At 39.2% G+C, this 20,391-nt stretch overlaps 1 protein-coding gene across 1 annotated transcript in view; it reads right to left on the reverse strand.

The window, feature by feature from the left end:
* The window catches only part of LOC308196997 (transmembrane 9 superfamily member 3-like), a 44,403-nt gene that overhangs the window by 21,850 nt on the left and 2,162 nt on the right, over window positions 1-20,391 (reverse strand). Inside the window, 4 exon segments of the mRNA XM_080596754.1 lie at window positions 1,318-1,395; window positions 3,675-3,835; window positions 7,103-7,225; window positions 13,696-13,891. Of these exon segments, the coding sequence (XP_080452880.1) occupies window positions 1,318-1,395; window positions 3,675-3,835; window positions 7,103-7,225; window positions 13,696-13,891 (558 nt within the window).

Below are 20,391 nucleotides of genomic sequence, written 5' to 3' on the forward strand. Positions count from 1 at the left end.
AACTGACAAGCAGTGGAGTTGTACAGTTGTATCCCTGAAGTTCCACCACTTCTGAGCGTGTGACTGTATCTACTTGAATTGCCTAGTATCTGCTGCACACCTGAAGTTTGCATGCAGACATTTACTGAAGAAGCACTAAAGAAAACTGGAGCCACCCTATTTAAGCAACAGAACTACCACTTAAAACATACAGTCTTAGACCTGCCTGTCTTGTTGTCCCAAAACACCTTACCATTAATACAGCAGTCCAGTAGGCTCCAGTCTGCATCAATATATCAGACTAACAAGAATTAAATTTCTCAACATCAAGTAAATAGAGGAAAATTTCTTTGCCAGCTGCTAAATGGGATGAAAACCTCAAATTTACAGGCCAGAAAGACATGAGGAACAATAAAGAGGGGAAATAACTAACCTGAAGATTTTTTATTTTATTTTATTAAATAACCCTCTATTGCCTAGTAGCTCTATGCCATATCAACTGAGGTTCTTCAGGTCTGTCCAAAAAAGTTGTTGTTGCAGTCCTAGATTCTACATAGAAAGCTTCTACACTGCTTACTGTACTTCAGTTGAAGTACCGGAGTGCTACTTCAATTAAGTTAATTTTGTAATTCTCAAGCAGTTTACAACACAGCAATATTGAGTTTAAGGAGCCTAGCACAATTAAGCTTTTTGTATAACAGAAAAGCACGTTGGATGGCCAATGTTTCAATCAAAGAATTACATTCAAAATGTTTGTGAAAGATTATATTCAGAGAGAGTTCCAACATTCACTTTATGATTAGGTGTGATTGTTTGAACTTATGTTTTTATATAAAAAAGTAGTTTCCCACCTCTGTGCCACCCAAACGCCATTTCACAAATTTGCAAAGGGAAAAGGAGGCAGAAGCCAGCTTGCCAGAGCATACAACAGGCAAGCAATTTAAAGAAAAAGTAACCCCAAACCCAAAAATGCTCCTTTCTAAAAATTGCAAACCACCTTTTGGCCTGAAATTCACAACAGCAACGGGATGGGTGATTTCAGTAAGTTTAACAATACAGTGCATGATGATACCTATCTGCTTCAGTGCAGAAGACAATTCACAAACATAAAATAAGAATAAAAACAAACAAAAAAAAAAACACAACCAAGACACTGAGGGAATAAATGTAAGGTCCAGAAATAAATTCATCACTGGTTGCTTCAAACTGGTCACCCTGACTCATTTTCTCCTTAGAAGAACAGTAATGGGAACAGACAAAAAAATCCATGACATCTTCCGAACTAACACACCCATTTTAGAGCGTTATTTTAGAAGGTTGTCTTAGAACAGTACATACTCTGTGCTGAAAGAAAGATGGGTCAAGGTACTTGTCAAATCTGTCTTCAAATTTCACATCTGACTTCTTCCATTTCACCTACAAAGAGAAAAATTTACACTTGAGAAGCTTGTTATAACATTCAGTTATACCCACATGCAGAAACCCAAAACAAAATTTTTAAATCATCCACTTTAGATGCTTTTCTGAAGATTGCTTTCTGACTGCAGGCTTCCTTTCTCAACATTTCCATGTACTGACTCGTACAGAAAGAGGCTTGTGGAGAACGTTACCAGTGTTGCAATGAGTGATGAAAACTTCCTCTACTTCTGCTCCCCTCATAGCAGCTGAAATCCGTCTTGCTGCCATGCATTGAAACTGGTATTCAATGACATCAGCATCTTGTACTCAAATTCTCTGAGTACAGTGCCAAAGGAAAAAAGAAGCAGTCCAGCAGAAGTGAGGGAGATGAGAAAATATAAGAGATTTAAAACATGCCAAGAAGAAATAAAAGGGCATAAACTGAGACACAAGGAGCCTGGAAGGAAACTGGATAAAAGGGTTCAAGGTAGACCTAAAAAGACAGGCACTAAAATTTTGAAAGCTACAAGCAAAAAGCTGCCACCTAAAATCTTTAAGGCCACATCATTCTGCAACGTAAACACTTCAATCAGCAATAAACAATGCTGAAAACAATTGGAAAAGTATACATTTATGGCCATACTGTCACAGAGTAGCAGCATGTATTACTGCTGTCAACTCCCTAAGCTCTACAGAGCACTGCTTTGGATTTGGAAGTGTTAACTGTACTGATGAAGTTGCTAATATGGTACAAAAAGTATTTGTCAGAATCCTTCACAATATTGTTTTTATTCAAAATTTTAAATGCAATTCCAGAAATTAAATACAAATCTATGCTAATATTTTTTCAAAAGCATGCTGAGATTAAGAAACATCATGATTTTTATTGTTCATGAAACTAATGCAACTCTGTTTTGCATGTTTTAAAATACAAGACAAGCATCTATCTTTTCCAGAAGATGCTTTCTTACTCACTATAGAAGAAAGCTTACAAACATAACTGAATACCCCTATCACTCACCACAGTCCTGTGACATACTAAAACTTAAAGACTTAAAGATTACACTCACTCTTAGGTACGATACTAACGTTATCACTTCAAATTACAGCATGGTTCAAGATGAACAGCTCAAAACTTTGAACACTGTTCAGCACTGCTTTAAGCAGATACATTTCTCATTACAGCACCTGCAATTAAGAACCGTTGTTTAGAGTAAGTCCACCTGATACAATTCAGGAATTAAACACCACACGCCTGCCAGCCCAGCAACTGTCCAGTGGTGCCAAAAGACATGGTAAGATAAGCCTTTAGCTCTGTACACCAAAAGTATTTAAAAGAAACATCTAATGTTACTTTAATTACTGACAGCTACTCAGCACTGTCCAGCTCCAAATTAAGAGAGCACATGGACTTCATAATGCTGGTGGTATTTGAAATAGAAAATTGCAAAAATTCTACTGTCAATTTTGCATCAGGAACTTAACTGGAGAAAGCACAGATAAAAACAATTACCTGCACTTCAAACAGTACAGCTTATTCAAAATAAGGCAAATATAATAGCGGCAAGAATATTCTCTGAAATAAAATCTTATGCTGACACCTACTGCTATCATTCTGTAGAAAAATGATGCATTAAGAACTAGTTTCTGTATCTGTGTGGTGAACATGAGAGAAGTGATCCATTAGAGATTTAAGTAATGTCAAATAATCAAGGAAGGGAAAACAACAAAAAAAATCATTATCACAGATCAGCAAACACAATTGATTCATTACCTTTTATCATAACAATTCAATACAAAAGCAGAAGGCTTCAAAGAAAACTTTATAAATAAGGCTATGAATTTCTACTGCAACTGCAAAAACAAAGTAAGCATTAATACTAACTGCCAGCAAAATACAAAGGTTTATAGTGGGTTTTGCTCCTAACTCAGAATCCAGCTCAAATTTATATTGCAGATGTTCCATACATTAAGGAATTGTGTCGCTTCTTTAGGGTCCTCTACAGTTCTAGACTCCATATCTTTTTGGACATCTTCCTTTCCTACCAAACCACTTTTCTGCAGATTATAGAAGCTTTGGTAGATTTGAAGTATTTCAAAAATACTCATTTTACATTTACTCTTAATAAACCTACCGAGATTCTTCAGTAATGAAAAAAATATTTGAAATAGTGAAGATGCATCTTCCTCTAATATAACTTTACATCCATACATAGCTGTAGGTACACAAGTAACTATTTTAAACCTCTTTTATCATGTAGAGTTTCTTATTACACAAGCATCACCAGATTACTTACTGAATACGACATCTGGATTTTTGTGTTTGGCACCAGTTTCACCTTTCCTTCACTGGTCAGATTGACATCCACAATTCTATTGCCATTGTAACCAATTTCAAGTTTTTTGTAAGTCCAAAGGTAATAATCTTCCCCATTTTCATCTGCTTCTCCAACAATACCTGTACAGGAAACAAGTTTAAGCATCTATTACAGGTATGCTTTTCAAAAATTATGTAATTATGCTTAGAAATATAGATTACAAAAGTTTTGGCAGCTATAAAATAATATTACTGCAGTAAAAAGAGAACACAGAGACCTTATGTTCCTTCTATGAACTGTGATTGAAGGTGTGGTCCATGTATTAAAGTCACCTGCAAGAAGCATTTTGCAGTGGCATTAAAACACCAAAACATTCAGCTACAAACACTGCACAAGCAACAAAAGAATTAGCAACAATTCCTCTAATTTTATAGACTTCTTTATGGACTTCTCACCTGATGAAGAACTAACTGAACACAGATCTAAATTCTGTGAATATAAGTTAGCCCCAGACTTCTATATTTTCTCATCTCCTTGTTCAGCCTATCCCTTCACTCACTCCCCTTCCTTTTCAGAACTCTGCTTTCATTCTCTGCTCCTTAGTTGATCTCCCAGAACACACTTTTTGCTCTCATTTGCACACAAGTTTCTGCTAGTTCCCCAAAAAACACAGTTCCTGACTACTCTGTTACTTTCACTTAAAAAATTTTAAAAATCATTTACTTGAAGATTTTTGGTCACCTCCAATGTTGACCACTGCTCAGAAGCTCCTGAAGCAGAGCTCCCTCATTGTTAGCTGTGATTAAGTTATTTTTCAATAATCTACTGCAAAATGAATAATCTACTACAGAAAAATTCCAGAGAATGAAGTACACTGAAAGAAAACAAGCAGTCATTATCTTTAAATGTCAAGATCATCATAGAGAAGATGACATACAAGACGGAAACCCACAATAAAAGCACCCAAGACATACAAAGACCAGGAGGGAGGGAGAGAGTAAGTAGGTGAAGGACATGAAACAGGTTACAACAAAGAAGCAAGTGTGAAGGAATGGCACTTACATGTTACATGTGCTTTTAATTTTCAAGGAGGTATTTTCTGTTGTATTTTTTACTTATGCTCATCTGATCTGTCAGAATTGCCTCGTATATGCCACATACGTGAAGCAGTTTGCGCCTTTGCCATACAGCCTAACACCTGGCACACCATCTGTTCCCATGGCATTATCCAAAACAGTGACAATACAGATCTCTAAACCACTTGAAGGACATTCTGATCAATTGCTGCACCTGAAGGAATGAACTAATACTCTGCTCCATATACTTCGGGAGATGTCCTGAAACAGGCAAGCCTAGCTACTCCACTGGGGGATAGCAGCACAGGAGAAAATAGAAAATTGAACAGTTTTATCTGAATGCACTTAAAAAGAGTTAGTTGCCCTTTTCAGGTCAAAACATAAAGTGCAATCCTTCCAAAGCCTTCAAACAGCAGTTTGAAGTCATTACTTTCAGTCTCCAACAGTTAAGAAAGGTATTTCACACCTGGACTTTATTGAAAGCAGAGTACTCCTTACTGGATGTTCTGAGGACTTTCTAAGGATAATGTCAAACGTTAATGGTTGTGCATATGTCACACTGACTTTGACATTGGTAAGCCTTACTAAGGTGGAAGACAATGAAGAACATACAAAATGAATTTAACTCAAGTTTTCAGGAGACAGAAGAGCACTACAAAACTACCTGAATGAGCCCAGAAAAGATGATACCCAGAGCCCACATGTTTGTAAGCTGTAGCATTAGGAATGACTTCTAGTGCATAGGGAGCACGCTACTGAAGAACATTAAGAACACCAGATTCACGTTAAAATGGATTTTTCAGTTCAGAACATAAAATTGTCAGTGTATAGAAAGTTTTGTAAGTATCTTTGTTCTTCAGTATTTGAGCTGACAAAAAAAATCCAAAGACAAAACAAGAAATATTAGTCAAAAAAAGTTTTTGAGACTAGCCACACATGGTTCCGGCCTAGCATCTATCACCCTTGGGCAGTCTAAAGCTGCCACCAATCTAGGCAAATCTGTTGCCTTTTTTTCCCCCCTCCCTCTTCTGAAAGGTCAAAACCAAAAAAAAAAAAAATATTGTAGCAACGACTGTGATTCATGCATACTTTTTAAAAAGCCTCCCGGAAGCTGTACAAGAAGCACAGTAAAGGCTACCAATTAATTAGGACCTACTCCAAGCCTTATCACAGAGCTGTTACACACCCTAGGCAAACCAGCTGAAAAGAACTAAGATGGTATTAGTCCTTCTGTCAGACACTCCAATGTATCTCTTAAAAAGAGATAAAAATAAAAGAGGAAGAGACTTCCTGACTAACAGATAAATAAAGCTCTAGCATATCTGGCTGGGACTCAAGAGTCAGTCACTTTCTAAAAACAACTAAAATTGTAAGTAAGAGCTAAAAAAAGAAAACCAGCTTCTGTCAGAATGGAGAAATGACGGGTAGCATCATTCAGCATACTACCAATCGAAGGACTTCTACCATTAGGTTTAAATTGTATTTTTGTAGGTGTTGTGGGGTTTTGTATCTTTCTCATAACACAGGCAACAAAAACCTTAATGTAACAGTGTTTTGTGGTGCTTTTCCTTTCCCTTCTGTTTACATCAACAACAGAGAGGTTAGAGTTTGGGATGTTTGGTTGATCATTATTACTGTAAAGTACGAAGTGTAATGTGCAGAGCTTTCTTTACTAGGATTGTGACTAGGTACAGGGGAGTGACAAAAACAGAGAGTTTATGAGACAACAGCAGTGACACCACATAAAATTGATGTAACACACAAGCACTTCTAGACCAGAAGCACTGGTCTTAATAGCACTCAGCAAGAACAATTTTAAGAACTGTACAGGAACATATGAAATAAAACTATTCCATATAACCACAGACTGCACATGCAAAGCTGTTACAAGCCACAAAATTACCATAAAAGTAAATCAAACAGACCTTGTGTTATTAACACACTGAGGAACTACCAAAATAACACTGAGACAATGTTTTACGGAAGTTGCGATTCCTGAACACACTAACATGGACCTTATCTTTGACCTATCTAATTACCACTTACTTGAACTTTTAGAAGAATTTAACCCTAAGAATTTAGTATTATTAAATCAGTAGCTGAGAAACAAACCTGGCTTTCGCTGCTTGTGCACTTCGTTAGTACTAGTCACCTATTTCTTCCTTCAAAGCAATAACCCTTTAACTCATTTGTATTACTTGATTACATAAATTATACATACTTGAGAGTTTCTTGTAATGAAGCTTATTCATTGATGACTTCACAAAACCCACTAGCACAGTGGGTTGTAATCCTGTAGCTGCAATCAAGTTGTTAGTGCACATCACTCACCCCATATCGGCAAGTCATCAATATACATCTGGTACCAATAGTGATTTTTGATAGCATACACAAAGGCATCTCTTCTTCCTTTGTCCAAGTCAATTTCACAGTAAGTAGTCTGCATTACATCCTCTGAAAAAAAAATAAATAAAGCACTGTTAATGATTTATTAATGAGCTGGCTCAAAACAAACACAAACCAAGCAGATGGAAGAATGGGCACTGCTGGAGTCTTTTACTCCTCTTGCCTATGTTCAAGTAGGTAACAGAAAAGGACATTTAGAACAGAACCATTAAAGCAATTACATGACTGTTCTTGTAATTCTACCTTTCCATATGAAGAAGCTTCCCACTGACTGGATAAGGAAAGGTTTCAGAGTATCCTTGTGCTATTTTACCTGCACAGGATGAAGATCCATTTGCTGATGGTAGCTTTACCTGGACATATAGATCGTGAGAGCACTTTTACTTCAACAAAAGCTATGAAATTATTAACAAATAGATAAAACTATAGACAATATTCACTCTCCATTTTAGTATTTCCAGGCTCATTGACTGTCCCCATGGGGGCTAGGAATACTGTTCATTATAAAGTGAAAGTATTTTAAAGTTCTGAGCTATTTCAAGAAGATAGCATACAGGAAGAAACAAAGCAATCAGGGTAAAGATAGAAGAAAAAAAAAATACAGAAAACAGAAGTAGGAACAATGCAAAGAATGCACAAGAGGCTGCATTTGGAAATAAAAAAACCCACCCCTTCAAGCCAGAAAGTTATTTTTCAGCATCTACAAATCAGAAGTAGCACAGTTAACAGCCACGTTTTCACACCTCAATTTCCTTTTCAAGAGAAACACAACAAAAGGGCTCATATTTACAAGAACTCAGGCAGCGATGGATTTAGAGATTAAAAAATAACAGCTGTTTCTATGTGAATGTTTTCTCTCTCTAAATAGTAAAAAAATAAAGTGAATGTAAACAAATCCCAGCTTCCTGCTCCCTCCTTTGTTATCACTGAGAACTGGGACCCACTTCTAGTAGACAGTATTAATTTGAGCCCTAAATAAAGCTCTATTTTGTATCAAAATTCAGCTTACTCAAGCTCTCCTACACACTACTACTACAAAGTTTAACAAGAAAACAATCACCTATACAGAAGAAAAAACACTGATAAGCAGAATATTTCCAACGCAAAATACTATCTCTGATAACAATAATTTGTGAAAACAAAAGTACGGACAGTAACTCTGGTCAAGCAAATCTGATATAGAGCTTGGAGAAGCAAGACAGTAAGAAATTAACCAACAGCAGTCCCGCACAGTCGGAGTAATTTCCTGTAGCCCTGGAGAAAATAGTGCCACTGGCACTGGAGTGGATGCAACTCCTTCTCCTATTTCCTATGGAAACATTAACATTTTCCATTTTTAGTTCTTCCAAGATGTAAGGAGTACATTCTAAGCCTCATATGTACACTGAAGAAAAAATCGTTTTTCCAAATTGACATATTAGACAAACATTTTACTGCTCCGAAGTCATTTAGAAGGCTGGGAACAAAGAGAAAAACAAAATCATTCAAGCCAGCATTCTGAAGCATCTGTGGGTTATGCCTTCAAGATCCATACAGGTACGTTCAGGAGAGAAAAGCCACTAAAGCTGGCACTACAATGGGAAAAGACTTAGAAATCCAGGCCTCAATTTGCATTTATGCCTCTGTTGAGCTGCATCCTATACTTTTTGGATGACGTTAACAAAAAAAACCACAACACACAACCAAGCCTGTCTTTGGCATTTTTTCACTTTAACAGGTTTTTGAGTCACCTTGACATTAGTTAAAGAACAAAAAAGGATAATGCCTACTTTCTGGATCTGTTGCTAAGTAGGGATTAATTCTTTCCATAATAGTTGGCATTTTATTTTCCCTCTCTAGCAGTTTCATGCAATATCAAGTAACACATAGCCCCTTTCTAATGTTAGATTTTAATTCTCATAGGATTCTTCAACACAGAGAGGTTCAACACACACGAATTAAAATAGGGGTGAAGTTACTTCAAAAAGATCAACTGGTAGAGCCTGTTAAATGAAGCACTGCAGAGCGCCAGAGCCTGATCTGGGGGAAGTGGTATGGGCCAGGTTATTTTTAAGCAGCTCTCTCTCCTGCCTGTATGTTCACCAAAAAGCCACACAAACAGCTGAACCCGCACACAGGAATGGGAGCAAGTGCTACTACTAAAATAAAATCATATGAACTACACATACATACTCTGTTGAGAGACCTTTCCCATGTTAGCCTGAATACAGCAGCCTTTGTTTGCAGTTATTAACTAAAACAAATCTGGCAGTAGATTATAAGACAATGCCAAGTTCCTCCATGGGCTTTCAGACCCTAGGAATTTGGTTTTTTTGCTAACTGAAATAAGCCATTCGGTGTCTAATCCTGGGGGATGTAAATACTGGCTTTTGCTGCTGTAAAAAAAAGACTTTGAAATATCATTTGAAGGGAAATGATGGCACTGATGCCCGACTTAGGCTGCAGATAGCAGCATGTCACGAAAAAGCTGCCTTCCTCCATTTTTGTGGATTTTTCCTTCCAGCATCCAGAACACCAAGAAGCCCTCACAGTGATAAAACAGTCAGCTGTAGATCAACCATGTTACAAGTTAATCCAGTGCACACATGAAAAGCCAGCAGAATTATTCAAAACAACCTCATTTAATTCTTGCAAAAGACATGCATGATTTTAGCAGCAGACATTTCACTCTCAGCCACACTATGCAGTCCAGTTCCTCCCACCTCCCCCTAAAACAACTCCTCCAGGAAGGCCAGGCAAAGGGAGTGAAGACAACCGCTCCAGCCAGCAGGAACACTGAGCTGTGATTTACAGGATCGCAGAATCACTTCAGTTGGAAAAGATGTCCATGATCATCAAGTCCAACCGTTCACACCTAGCACTGCCTGGTCTACCACTAAACCATGTCCCTAAGCACCACAGACACACCTTCTGAATACCTCCAGGGACAGTGACTAAACTATTTCCCTGCATTTGCCTGCTCCAATGCCTCACAACCCTTTCAATGAAGACATTTTTCCTAATATCCAACCTAAACTTCCCCTGGCACAACTTAAGGGTGTTTCCTTTTATCCCATCACTTGTTGCTCGGGAGAAACCTTTTTATTTTTAATTACAGGACAGAATTAGACAGCTACACTTAAGGCCACGATTAAATAAAAGTAGCTTAGAAGGGCATTCAGTGGCTGTGGAAGCTGGAGACTACTTCATTACAGCTTTACCAGATCTAAAGTTTTGCCTTTGTTAGATACTTTTTAATCTAAGTTATGGTTGTAAGAGGAATGTGAAGTTTGAGACAGGTATTGCATAGTGCCTACCTCATGGATGCCAAAGAGGTAACATTTGCAGGTTCACTAACATCAGTAGCACAATAACAAAGTTTTACAAGAGAATGAAAGCAAAATGTGTTACAAAAGGAGGTACACTTATGCCCGATCTCAAATTTCCCATAAAATCTGATCAATTAGGTTTCATTCAGACCTATGAACTACAGACATATAAACCACATAAAGCCTTCTATGCGACCGTCTCTTAGTACACTGAACATCACCCTGCACACCTGTCACATTCTCTAGAGGTGATATAGAAGAGAAGCTTTGGGAAAGCAGTTCTTATTCAGAAGTACAGTAATTTAATAACATTTCTAAGTAAGTGCAAAATTTCAGTATGTTAAAAAAATCCTTTCCCCTTTAAATTCATCTTCTCTAATTGGGAATGTACTAATGGCAATGTCAAAAATTAATTTTCTAATTGAAGCTGCTATGAAGGCAATGTTCAGTATGTTTAATAATTCACTAGGTCTCAGGTGTAATGTGTAGAACATGTCAATTGAAATGCTTGAATAAAGAACTTGACATATTACATAAAAACATCATTACTCTAGATTTAGCTTGACAAGAGAATTAAGCTGACTAAAACCCTAAAGGTTTATTACAAGGTAAGCGTATGTTAATGATTGACTTTCTTCACAAAAATATTTATACAGATTTGGGACTTAAAAAGACCAACATTGTCCATATTTGTAACAAAAGGGAAATCCAGCTATCCTATATGGCCACAGGTGTCCTTTCACATGACATTTGTAAATGCAACAAGGAACACTACTTCATGGATGCCTGGTTACTCTGTAGATCTGTCCCACCAGTCACCACTGTGAGCATCCAAGTGCAAACCTCCCTTTCTGGCAGGATATATTTCTGCAGAGCCTTGATTTTGCAGCTTCCTATTCTATTTCAGAAATATTGACAAGCTCCACTGATTCAACTGACAGTTTTATTTATCCAGTGTGTAGTACTTCACTTACTGACAGCTGCATCCTAAATAATTCTTTGAATATGATGAACAAGATGCAGTTTCACATTTACCTGTTACTGCAGTCAAGTCAAACTCTGATGACAAGAAAGGAACTCATTTTTATTTGTTTTTAATTTAAAGTTCAGTCACCTTAGTTCAACTTATTTTTGTGTAAGAAAACAGGGGTTATGTACCTTTCTTCCAAGTGTTAAATGAAAACTACTGAAACAAGCACGTTAATTTCTTAATTTTTTTACAGAAGTATTTGAGAGTTATTCACAGAAGAATGGACTTGCCTAATGCTTTCCTTCTGCATATTTCCCTCAGAAATGGCAGAAAACATTCTGGAAAGATAAACTCCATAAAATTTCAGGTTATAAGGTGGTTACAAGAAGAGGCAAAAGATAAACTGAAAATTTCATCTATTGCATCTCTTCTCTCAGGAAGAGCAAGAAGATTGTGCTTTGCAAGCCTAACCCAGCCTCACTGCTGCACGTACTCATGATACAGCAGAGGCTCTACCTTTTTTGCACCTCTGGAGAAGAAACTTCTCCAAGCATTTCAGCCAGCTCCTGCTGTTGAACCAGTCCTTCCCTCAATATCATCTCAGCACTTCCACTATAAAAACAGACTACTAATTACTACTTCCAGATCCATAAGGAAAGAGGCAGGCCCAGGACAGACTTGCCAAGCAGTGAGGAGCAGCACAATCTGCTGCAGTACTCCTCCCAGCCTTGCCCTGGCAAAAAGATAATAATGACAGAGGAATAAATTAGTCGTGGGTAATGATCAGAAAATAAATTGGGGGATAAAACGGTGAAATAAACCTTACTTTGCTTTAGGAATAGGATGGAGAAAGTGCCACCACTCCTAACAGTATTTGTCTTTTCAGTGTGGTGCTGAATCTAGAAAGTACACTTGTCCCTGAAATAACAACCTCTTAGCAGAGATGTAGCAATTAGAGGCAGCAAAAAATTAGACATAACCAGCTGTAAAAATAAATATTTATCGTATTCTGTCAACAGAAGTTTTGCTTAATTTTCACAGACATGTTGAACTGCTGCCAGTTGCCCTCTCTGTTCTTTCCAATTTGTTTCTGAACGTAATCTATGAGCTCTGACATGAAAGCTCTTTCCCTCACATTGATTAAAGTTTTCAGCAGGCTACAAATCTTGCAGATCAGCAACAGGAATATTTTTTGCTGTTTGTGCAGGCACAGTTCAATTCTTAAAGGAAAGATTCAACTCTGAATTCCTTTAATACAGAGATGCAATCACTTATATAACTTAAAACTTTTTGAAGTGTTCATGATTTTAACCAACTTTTACTTTTTTATTTAATTTATCTACCTAATAACACAAGTATAATCAAGTCTCTTATTTTGGAGATGCCAAGTTTTGGATAAAACTTTTGCAACCTACAAAAATTAAGTCCCATCTGACAACAAATGGTCAGACTTGAGACATTATGCTTACATTCCCCATCCAGTTAAGCACTGTTGATGCAATGAAGCATAGCCTTCAAGGTTAAAAAAAAAAAAAGTATCTAACATGCATAGACTCCCAAATTGGATTAAATATATAAATGTTACATTCAATATAAGCAAAGCGAATCTATTGTTACTTATAGCACTACAACTGCCAGTTACAGTATTTGGAAAGACTCTGAGTACCAAAGAACACAGTCCAGAGAAATTCTGCAGTAGAAGTCTCATTCCATAACACCAACAAATATATCTGCAAGAAGTTGGAGCCAATGTGGTACCACAGAAGTATTTGCCAAAGGTATTTTAAACAAGACAGTAAACAGACGGACATAATAATTAACTTATTAGAGAAGAACTTTGAATTCTTGAGTACTTGCTCCTCCTTTCCAATTGCTGAGGGTTTAGAAGTATTCAACATAACAGAAAAAAGTGTTGTCAGAACTGATAATTACAGAATATTAATTCCAGTAAATATGCTTTTAATCGTTCATATGCAGAAAGCTTAATTTTACTCTATAAAATATAATCAGTTATTTCAGAAGCATGCGTCTGCTCTAAGCACCTTCCTTAAGGGGTGTTGTAAACTTTGTAAATTGAAAAGCAAACAGGAGCAGGCAACCTTGCAGGGCATTAGAAGCAACAATGAGAAAGCCACTCAGTTGCTGGCGACAGCAGACTTTCAGTTCTTCTAACTCAAAAATCAAGTTTTACAGGCTCATGTTTTTTTTAAAAGCAACTAAACGCGCTTTCAATTGCTTACCTTTAAATTTGATGTCAAGACCACTAAATTCCAATTCAACTCCTTGAAGTGCTTCTCCTAGGGTTTCATGGTAATGGCTGATGCTTTTTTTTGATCCCACACAGAAAGGAAGAGAGAAGTACTTGTATGTTTCTTGGCGATTGTGGTAGGGTCCTACTGTATTCATCCATAGAACAACTTCCTCTTTATCTTGATACTGAAAAATAAAGTTATTGAGTTAGATGAGAAGCCCAGCAGCATAAAGATATTCTAGAATCTCTCTCATTCATATAACTATCAAGGCGGGACACTTGATCACAAGCAATGGTTTCATTTAAAGACAGCTTGGTGTTTTTATCTTTTGGGTGACAGCAGTTATAGAACAAGATTTTCAGCCTGCTTTCCTTTAAAAGATTTAGCTGAGAGACTATCCCTTAAGTATCAGAAGAGGGGAATTCGTCACACAAATTTGAAAGAGAAGCAGAAGAGTCAGAGAGATGAAGTGGAGAAAAGCAGAAGTCTCAAACATAAATAAACTTTTTACAAGTTTTGGGGCAACATTTATCAGTTAAATGCAAAACTCTACGCATTTCCAGTGAGACAAAGGAAGTATCAAATGATTTGTTAAACAAAATATTAGCAAGCAGATCAGGCAGTCTACCCACAGTGACAAGTATACTTTATTTTCCTAAAATGCAACTCCTTTTCGTTTCTGTACTGGTAGGAATTACATTCAAAACTCCCAGAAGCGCGCGACGCCTTACAGGAAGCTCTAAAACTCAACGGTGGCATACCTACAGGAGCCAAGAGACAAAACGGTCAGACAGAGGGACTGTATCTGGATACATTTCCAGCACACTCACAGTGAAAAACCAGACCAGCAAGGCATCTGGTGGTTGCCATGAAATTCTTTGTGGGAACAACCACCCTTAACTTTCCACAGCTTCTGTCAGCCAGTAAAACATTCCTTGGCTAGGAGCCAGTTTTTTTTTTTTTTTTCCAATTTAAGACCTTAAAAAAAGTCCTTAAATCCATTCATCTATCAGTATTCCAATACTGCCTGTATCCAAGAGAACGAAGTGATTTGCAATCGTTCCTTGCAGTACATCTGACTGCATATGAACGAGGTGCCAGGTTTGCCAAATATTACAAAGCCTCTCAGCCAACACAACTCCTTCACCTACTGTAAATTCAACAGATGAGGAGGCAGTGACCTAACTCCTCAGGCAGAAAGGAAATACTTGTAGCTGTACACACCTCCAAACACATTCACCATACAGATCCCGATTTTTTTTTTTTTAAGTACAGAAGAATAAAGTACTATTTTAAGACCAATTCACAAATGCCAAACACACTGGAAAAGAAAAGAAAGTCAACTGTTAACTAGCCTTAACTATTTCATAGATCACAATTGAAACACTCAAGGCAGTTCTCCATTTCCTTCCAACAAATGAGCGAGGGTTCTTCAACTCCACTTATTCAGAATAACCACTGTCATACCAACAGGTTAACCCAGAAATAATTAGCTGCACTTGGGATGCAATAAATTCTTCAGATGAAGTGTTGAAAGCTACAGTCAAAGATTTATACAAGCATATTTTGTGGAATAATTTTATTCTTTTAAACAGATGTCTCCTCAATTACAAGCCTCATCTTTCTTCACAAAGATGCACTGTCTCATGTGAGTGATCAAGAAGAAATTTTCAAGACCTTCCTAATTTCATTCTGAACAGCAGCCGAGGTAAAGCACTCATCAAACCCAGCCGTGAAAGGCACGCACACGCTGTGGAACAATTCTGAAGGGTAAAGAACATCAGTAAGGAAGAAGAGAAAAAGAGCACAGCAAGAGAAAGTAGACATTCCTCCTCTTTGCCAGCAACCAGAAGGGTTATACTAGTGCAGCGCATTTGTCCAACTTCCAACAGAGGTTGGGAGAGAAGAAAAAAGGAAATTTAGTTCCAGCCCCTCAGCAGCAGATAGTGGAATTGACACCACGGTACTGCCTTTAGCTCTTGTCAGTGCAGCAAGGGACAAGTTGGTCCATACCTCTTTCCTGTTGTTCTGCCTAGACATCTTTTGTTTCTCCCTCTGACAGCTGCAGAACAGATTTACAGCCCTTTCTCAAAATAGTCCTAGCTTGTCAAGCCCCCAGTTTAGCATTATTCCTTGTAATGCAACAGCTTACGTGTAAACTGAACTACGTCTCTGCACATCCCTCAGTAAAGGAATATGACAGCATTCATAGCTCTGTGAGTTCATCTGTGACAGTGCCTGGAAGAAGACAACGCTGACCACTGTTTCACTTGGCTGCTTGCTTCTGGCTTGCTTCAGAGTGAGTTGGGAACCCTCCATCCCAGCACGGCCCAAGAGAAAGTCATGCAGGATGGCTACACCGAAGAACAAGGCATGTCAGCCTTCCCAGGCTGTACCTCACTGATATCAGCTACAGCAATTTGCAGTCCCTCACGTGCCCCAGCGCCCTTCCAAACTAAAAGGGTTCCAGTAAGAAAAACAAGCTTAAGTGACTTCAGTCTGAATTTGGGGGATGGTGGCTAGCAGAAAAATCGAATGCATTTTCTTTTCTCTGTATTTGCTGGATTATGCTCAATTATAATAATGAGCTTTCAGGTTTAAATGCACCTTCCTGTTAGCCATCTGTGACCTCATTTAAACAAAATATGCAAAGGACAGCTAGCAGTGTCTAGTACGGCACGCCTTCCACCCCGGCAGCTGAAGCACCCAGTTGTAGGCAGTGAACTTCCCTCTGAAGAAAAATATAGAGGTGATCAGAGAGACACGAAAGGAAACATCTCTACCATTTTAAGGAAGTCCACAACATCCCACCTTAAAATGCCTAATTAAGCCTAACTTCATCCTGGAGCCCGAAGAACAGAGAAAATAATGACAGACTGCTGAACTATCTTCTGGAGCTCGGTTGCTTTCCCACATCAGGGAGTTGTCCATCCATTTTTCTCTGCAATGTATATTGCCAACCTTCCTCAACCAAGTTCTTCTTTTACTTTATGACTTCCTTTTGTATAAAACACATCTTCCCTTGGCCGCAGAAGCCCTGGCAGTTAAGACACAGGCAGTCACAAAGTCCCAGTGAAGCCTATTATCACTTTCTCACTCTTTAAACATCAGAAGATGCAAGAGGATGTATCCGTGACTAGTTCTACAAAGCTTTTTTTTTTTTTAAAGTGGTAATGTAATTTGCTGGCAAGAAACTCAGGCCTCCCAGAGTTCAAGTATTTTTTTTTTGCGTGTTGCCTTTACAATGTCAAAGTATCTACAACAAGTAATAGTGGCAAAGCACTCACAAGAAAGCAAGTCTTATTTGGATGAGACAAAGAACTAGAGAATCTTCTAGGACTGTTCTGTCACCTCTATATGAGGACTCCTCGGTTTGGAGAAGTACCATCTTTCATCTTGGCAGAAAATACATACTGAAATAACTATTCTCGTTTCACCAGAAACCTACCAGCCAGACACACTAGACAAAATGATCAAACAGAACCCTGAATTTTTCCTTTTTCTATTCTGATATTGACCAATAAACAACTGTTCAGCTGTTCCCTCTGAGCTTTGAGCACACCAGAGCAAATCAAAATCCTATAACCTTTTGTTAAGCTTAACAGGCAAGTCAGCAATAGCACATAGTCCATACTAATATAGAGTAAGATAGGATGAAGAGTCTAATGATATTTTCTTAACAATTGTTACACAGCAATATAAAACCTGTGTAACCAACTGCAAGTGTGATAGATGCCTTCTCTTCTACTACACAAGGAAATACTTCGATTCACTGAGATTCCTCCAGACTCCATAAGGCAAGAAAGCAGCATCAAGAACTCCCTATCAAGACAGGCACAGAACGAACAAAAGAGGAAGTCAACCACAATGTGCGAGAACATCCACATCAAGCATCCACCAAGTTAAATTCACCAAGACTAGACATCTTCTTAGGAGACTTAAATGAAAACTTCTTGCCCCCGTTACACATACAGTAAGTGCTTTTGAGTCACCGCTTGACCCGTCATTGCTACAGGCCTTTTAGAAAAGAAGCAAACATTTTAACAGCCAGGTGGTGGAGGACCAACCTGCGCCTCAAGCACAACCGTGTACCAGCTATAACCATCATCACAGCTGGGGACACCTCTTCCAGGGCAGCATGGGATGGTTATACTGCCTGCGCAGAGATCTTGTACCTGTGCAAGCCAGAAGTGCCCTGAGCCCATCCCACCTGCAACAAGGCAGCACATTCCAGTCCCCTGCTGAATAGTCAACAGGCGTGAAGCTGGCACGCTTTGCACTGCCCGAGCACCAACTTCCATTAGGTGAGAGTACTACTACTGAACGCTCAGGTCTGCATGCCACCTCGAAGCGTACTGCAAAGACTATATCCATACAACTGTACGGTTTCACAACCATTCAAACATGGCAATGCTGAGACCACCTTCAGCACAGGACACATTTCTTTCTCGTTACCCAGCAGGGCACTCGCGATCTGGAACACAATTTAATGTTCTCTTTGCACAACTGTAGAAATGAGCAGAGAAACTCTAGAAATAAACAATTTAGCCCATAAAACAATTAAGGCTAGTTTAAGTCAGTAAATGAAAGGCTGCAGAAAACAGTGTAAGACTGGTAGGTTATAGATGTTTTTAAACCATTAGAAACACCTTATAAAAAATGCTGGAGGCACAGAGAGGATTACAATTACCAAAACTTACGTGATGATTCAGCAAAATGATTCCAAATCAAGACAGTTCCCTTCAGACACACTACAATTTTACCCCTTTTCTCAGATTGAAGTTTGCAGTGAGGCTTCCCAGAAAGCAGTGCCTGAAATACTAGCACTTATTTCAGGGAAAAAAGGACCAACGTTATCTGTTACTGGCAGAGCAAAACTGCGGAGCAAAAAGCAGGGCACGAAATAATAGAGGCAGCAAGTAAGACTCAATCAGCGACTAATATCCTGGGCTTCTAGCACCCGGTACCTTGGATATTCTGTCAGGCATTGTCATAATGTGCAACTGCAGCTCATATCCACAGTCAATTAAGCTGTACATTTCAGCCTCGTGCTCTCCTTCAGATGGAACAATTTATTTCTAGCAACATCTTCATGTTTCTCTCTGAATTTTAGGGCTCACCAAAGCATGGCTACAACGGTAGAGCAGCACAGTCCGAGCTACTGTACAAGCAGTCTTTTCACTGCTACCCTTCCTAGACACACGGGGCTGCTCAGGCACACCTCGTCCTGCTTCTGTGACACTCCTTCCACCTCTTCAAAATGGAACCACAAGAGCTTCAAAAAGGAACCAGGCTGCCTTGCCCGTCTGCATGCAGCTTTGTTTGCAAAGATGTATTTTACCTGCACGGAAGTGTTTCCTACAGTGTTTCTCCAACGGACGGTTTACAGATACTATACAAATTTCGTAACTTTGTGTGTTAATTTTAAGCAAGATTTACAGTCTCAGGGTTTTAATGTAACTCCATCAGGTTGAAAGTTCAAGAGAAATACTTTTCTCAGTTATTACAAATCAACTCTTTTGCTATTCAGTATAGGCTATCTTGTGTTTATTTTTCACTATTTGTCATTTATTTCTGTGCTTACAAAGCATTAGAAACTAAACTGAAGCAATATTAAAATGCTACCTACTCCCTAGACCCTTCCACCAAAAGCCTTAAGGTATTTCAGAGTATTCTTATAGTTTATCATCAGCTCCGCCAGGTCTGGTAACAGAAGCCGTGAAAGCAAAGAGCAAGCAGAAGCCAACAATCCTAAACCAACAACCCTGCTCCTGCAGGATCAGATGGCATTGTGATAAGGCCACTGATAGCTCATCTATACTCTTGCTTCCACAAGTACACGCACAACAGTCAACAAATGGAACAATTATCAGGATACAGGCAAAAAGCAGGAACATAGGCAAAAAGCAGTTCTCCTCAATGTCTTCAAAAATGACTTGGATGTAGGCCTAGAAGGTGTTTTGTTTGCAGATGATACTAAATTGCGAGGAGCTGTTGACTCCCCTGAGGGCAGAGAGGCCTTGCAGAGAAATCCTGACAGACCAGAGGGCTGGGATATCACCAGCTGTATGAAGCTCAACAAGAGCAAGTGCTGGATTCTGCACCTGGGACGGACGAGACAACCCTGGCTGTACGTACAGCCTGGGGGATGAGAGGCTGGAGAGCAGCCCCACAGAGAGGGATCTGGGGGTTCTCACCGACAGCAAGTTGAACAGGAGTCACCAGCGTGCCCCGGCAGCCGAAAGGGCCAGCTCTACCCTGGGGTGCTTCAGGCACAGCGTGGCTAGCCAGCCGCGGGGAGGGATTGTCCTGCTCTGCTTTGAGCTGGTGCAGCCGCACCTCAAGTACAGCATACAGTTTTGAGCACCACAACGTAAGGACATAAAACTATTAGAAAGCGTCCAAAGGAGGGCTACAAAGATGGTGAAGGGTCCAGAGGGCAAGATGTACGAGGAGCAGCTGAGGGCCCTTGGTTTGTTCAGCCCCGAGCAGAGCAGGCCGAGGGGAGGCCTCATGGCGGCCGGCAGCTCCCTCACGGGGAGCAGAGGGGCAGGCGCTGAGCTCTGCTCTCTGGGGACAGCGACAGGACCCGAGGGAACGGCATGGAGCTGGGACGGGGAGGGTCAGGCTGGGTGTTAGGGAAAGGTTCTGCACCCAGAGGTGGTCGGGCACTGGGACAGGCTC

This window comes from Anser brachyrhynchus, assembly GCF_964034855.1.
Source record: "Anser brachyrhynchus genome assembly, chromosome: 6".
NCBI classification, from domain to species: domain Eukaryota; kingdom Metazoa; phylum Chordata; class Aves; order Anseriformes; family Anatidae; genus Anser; species Anser brachyrhynchus.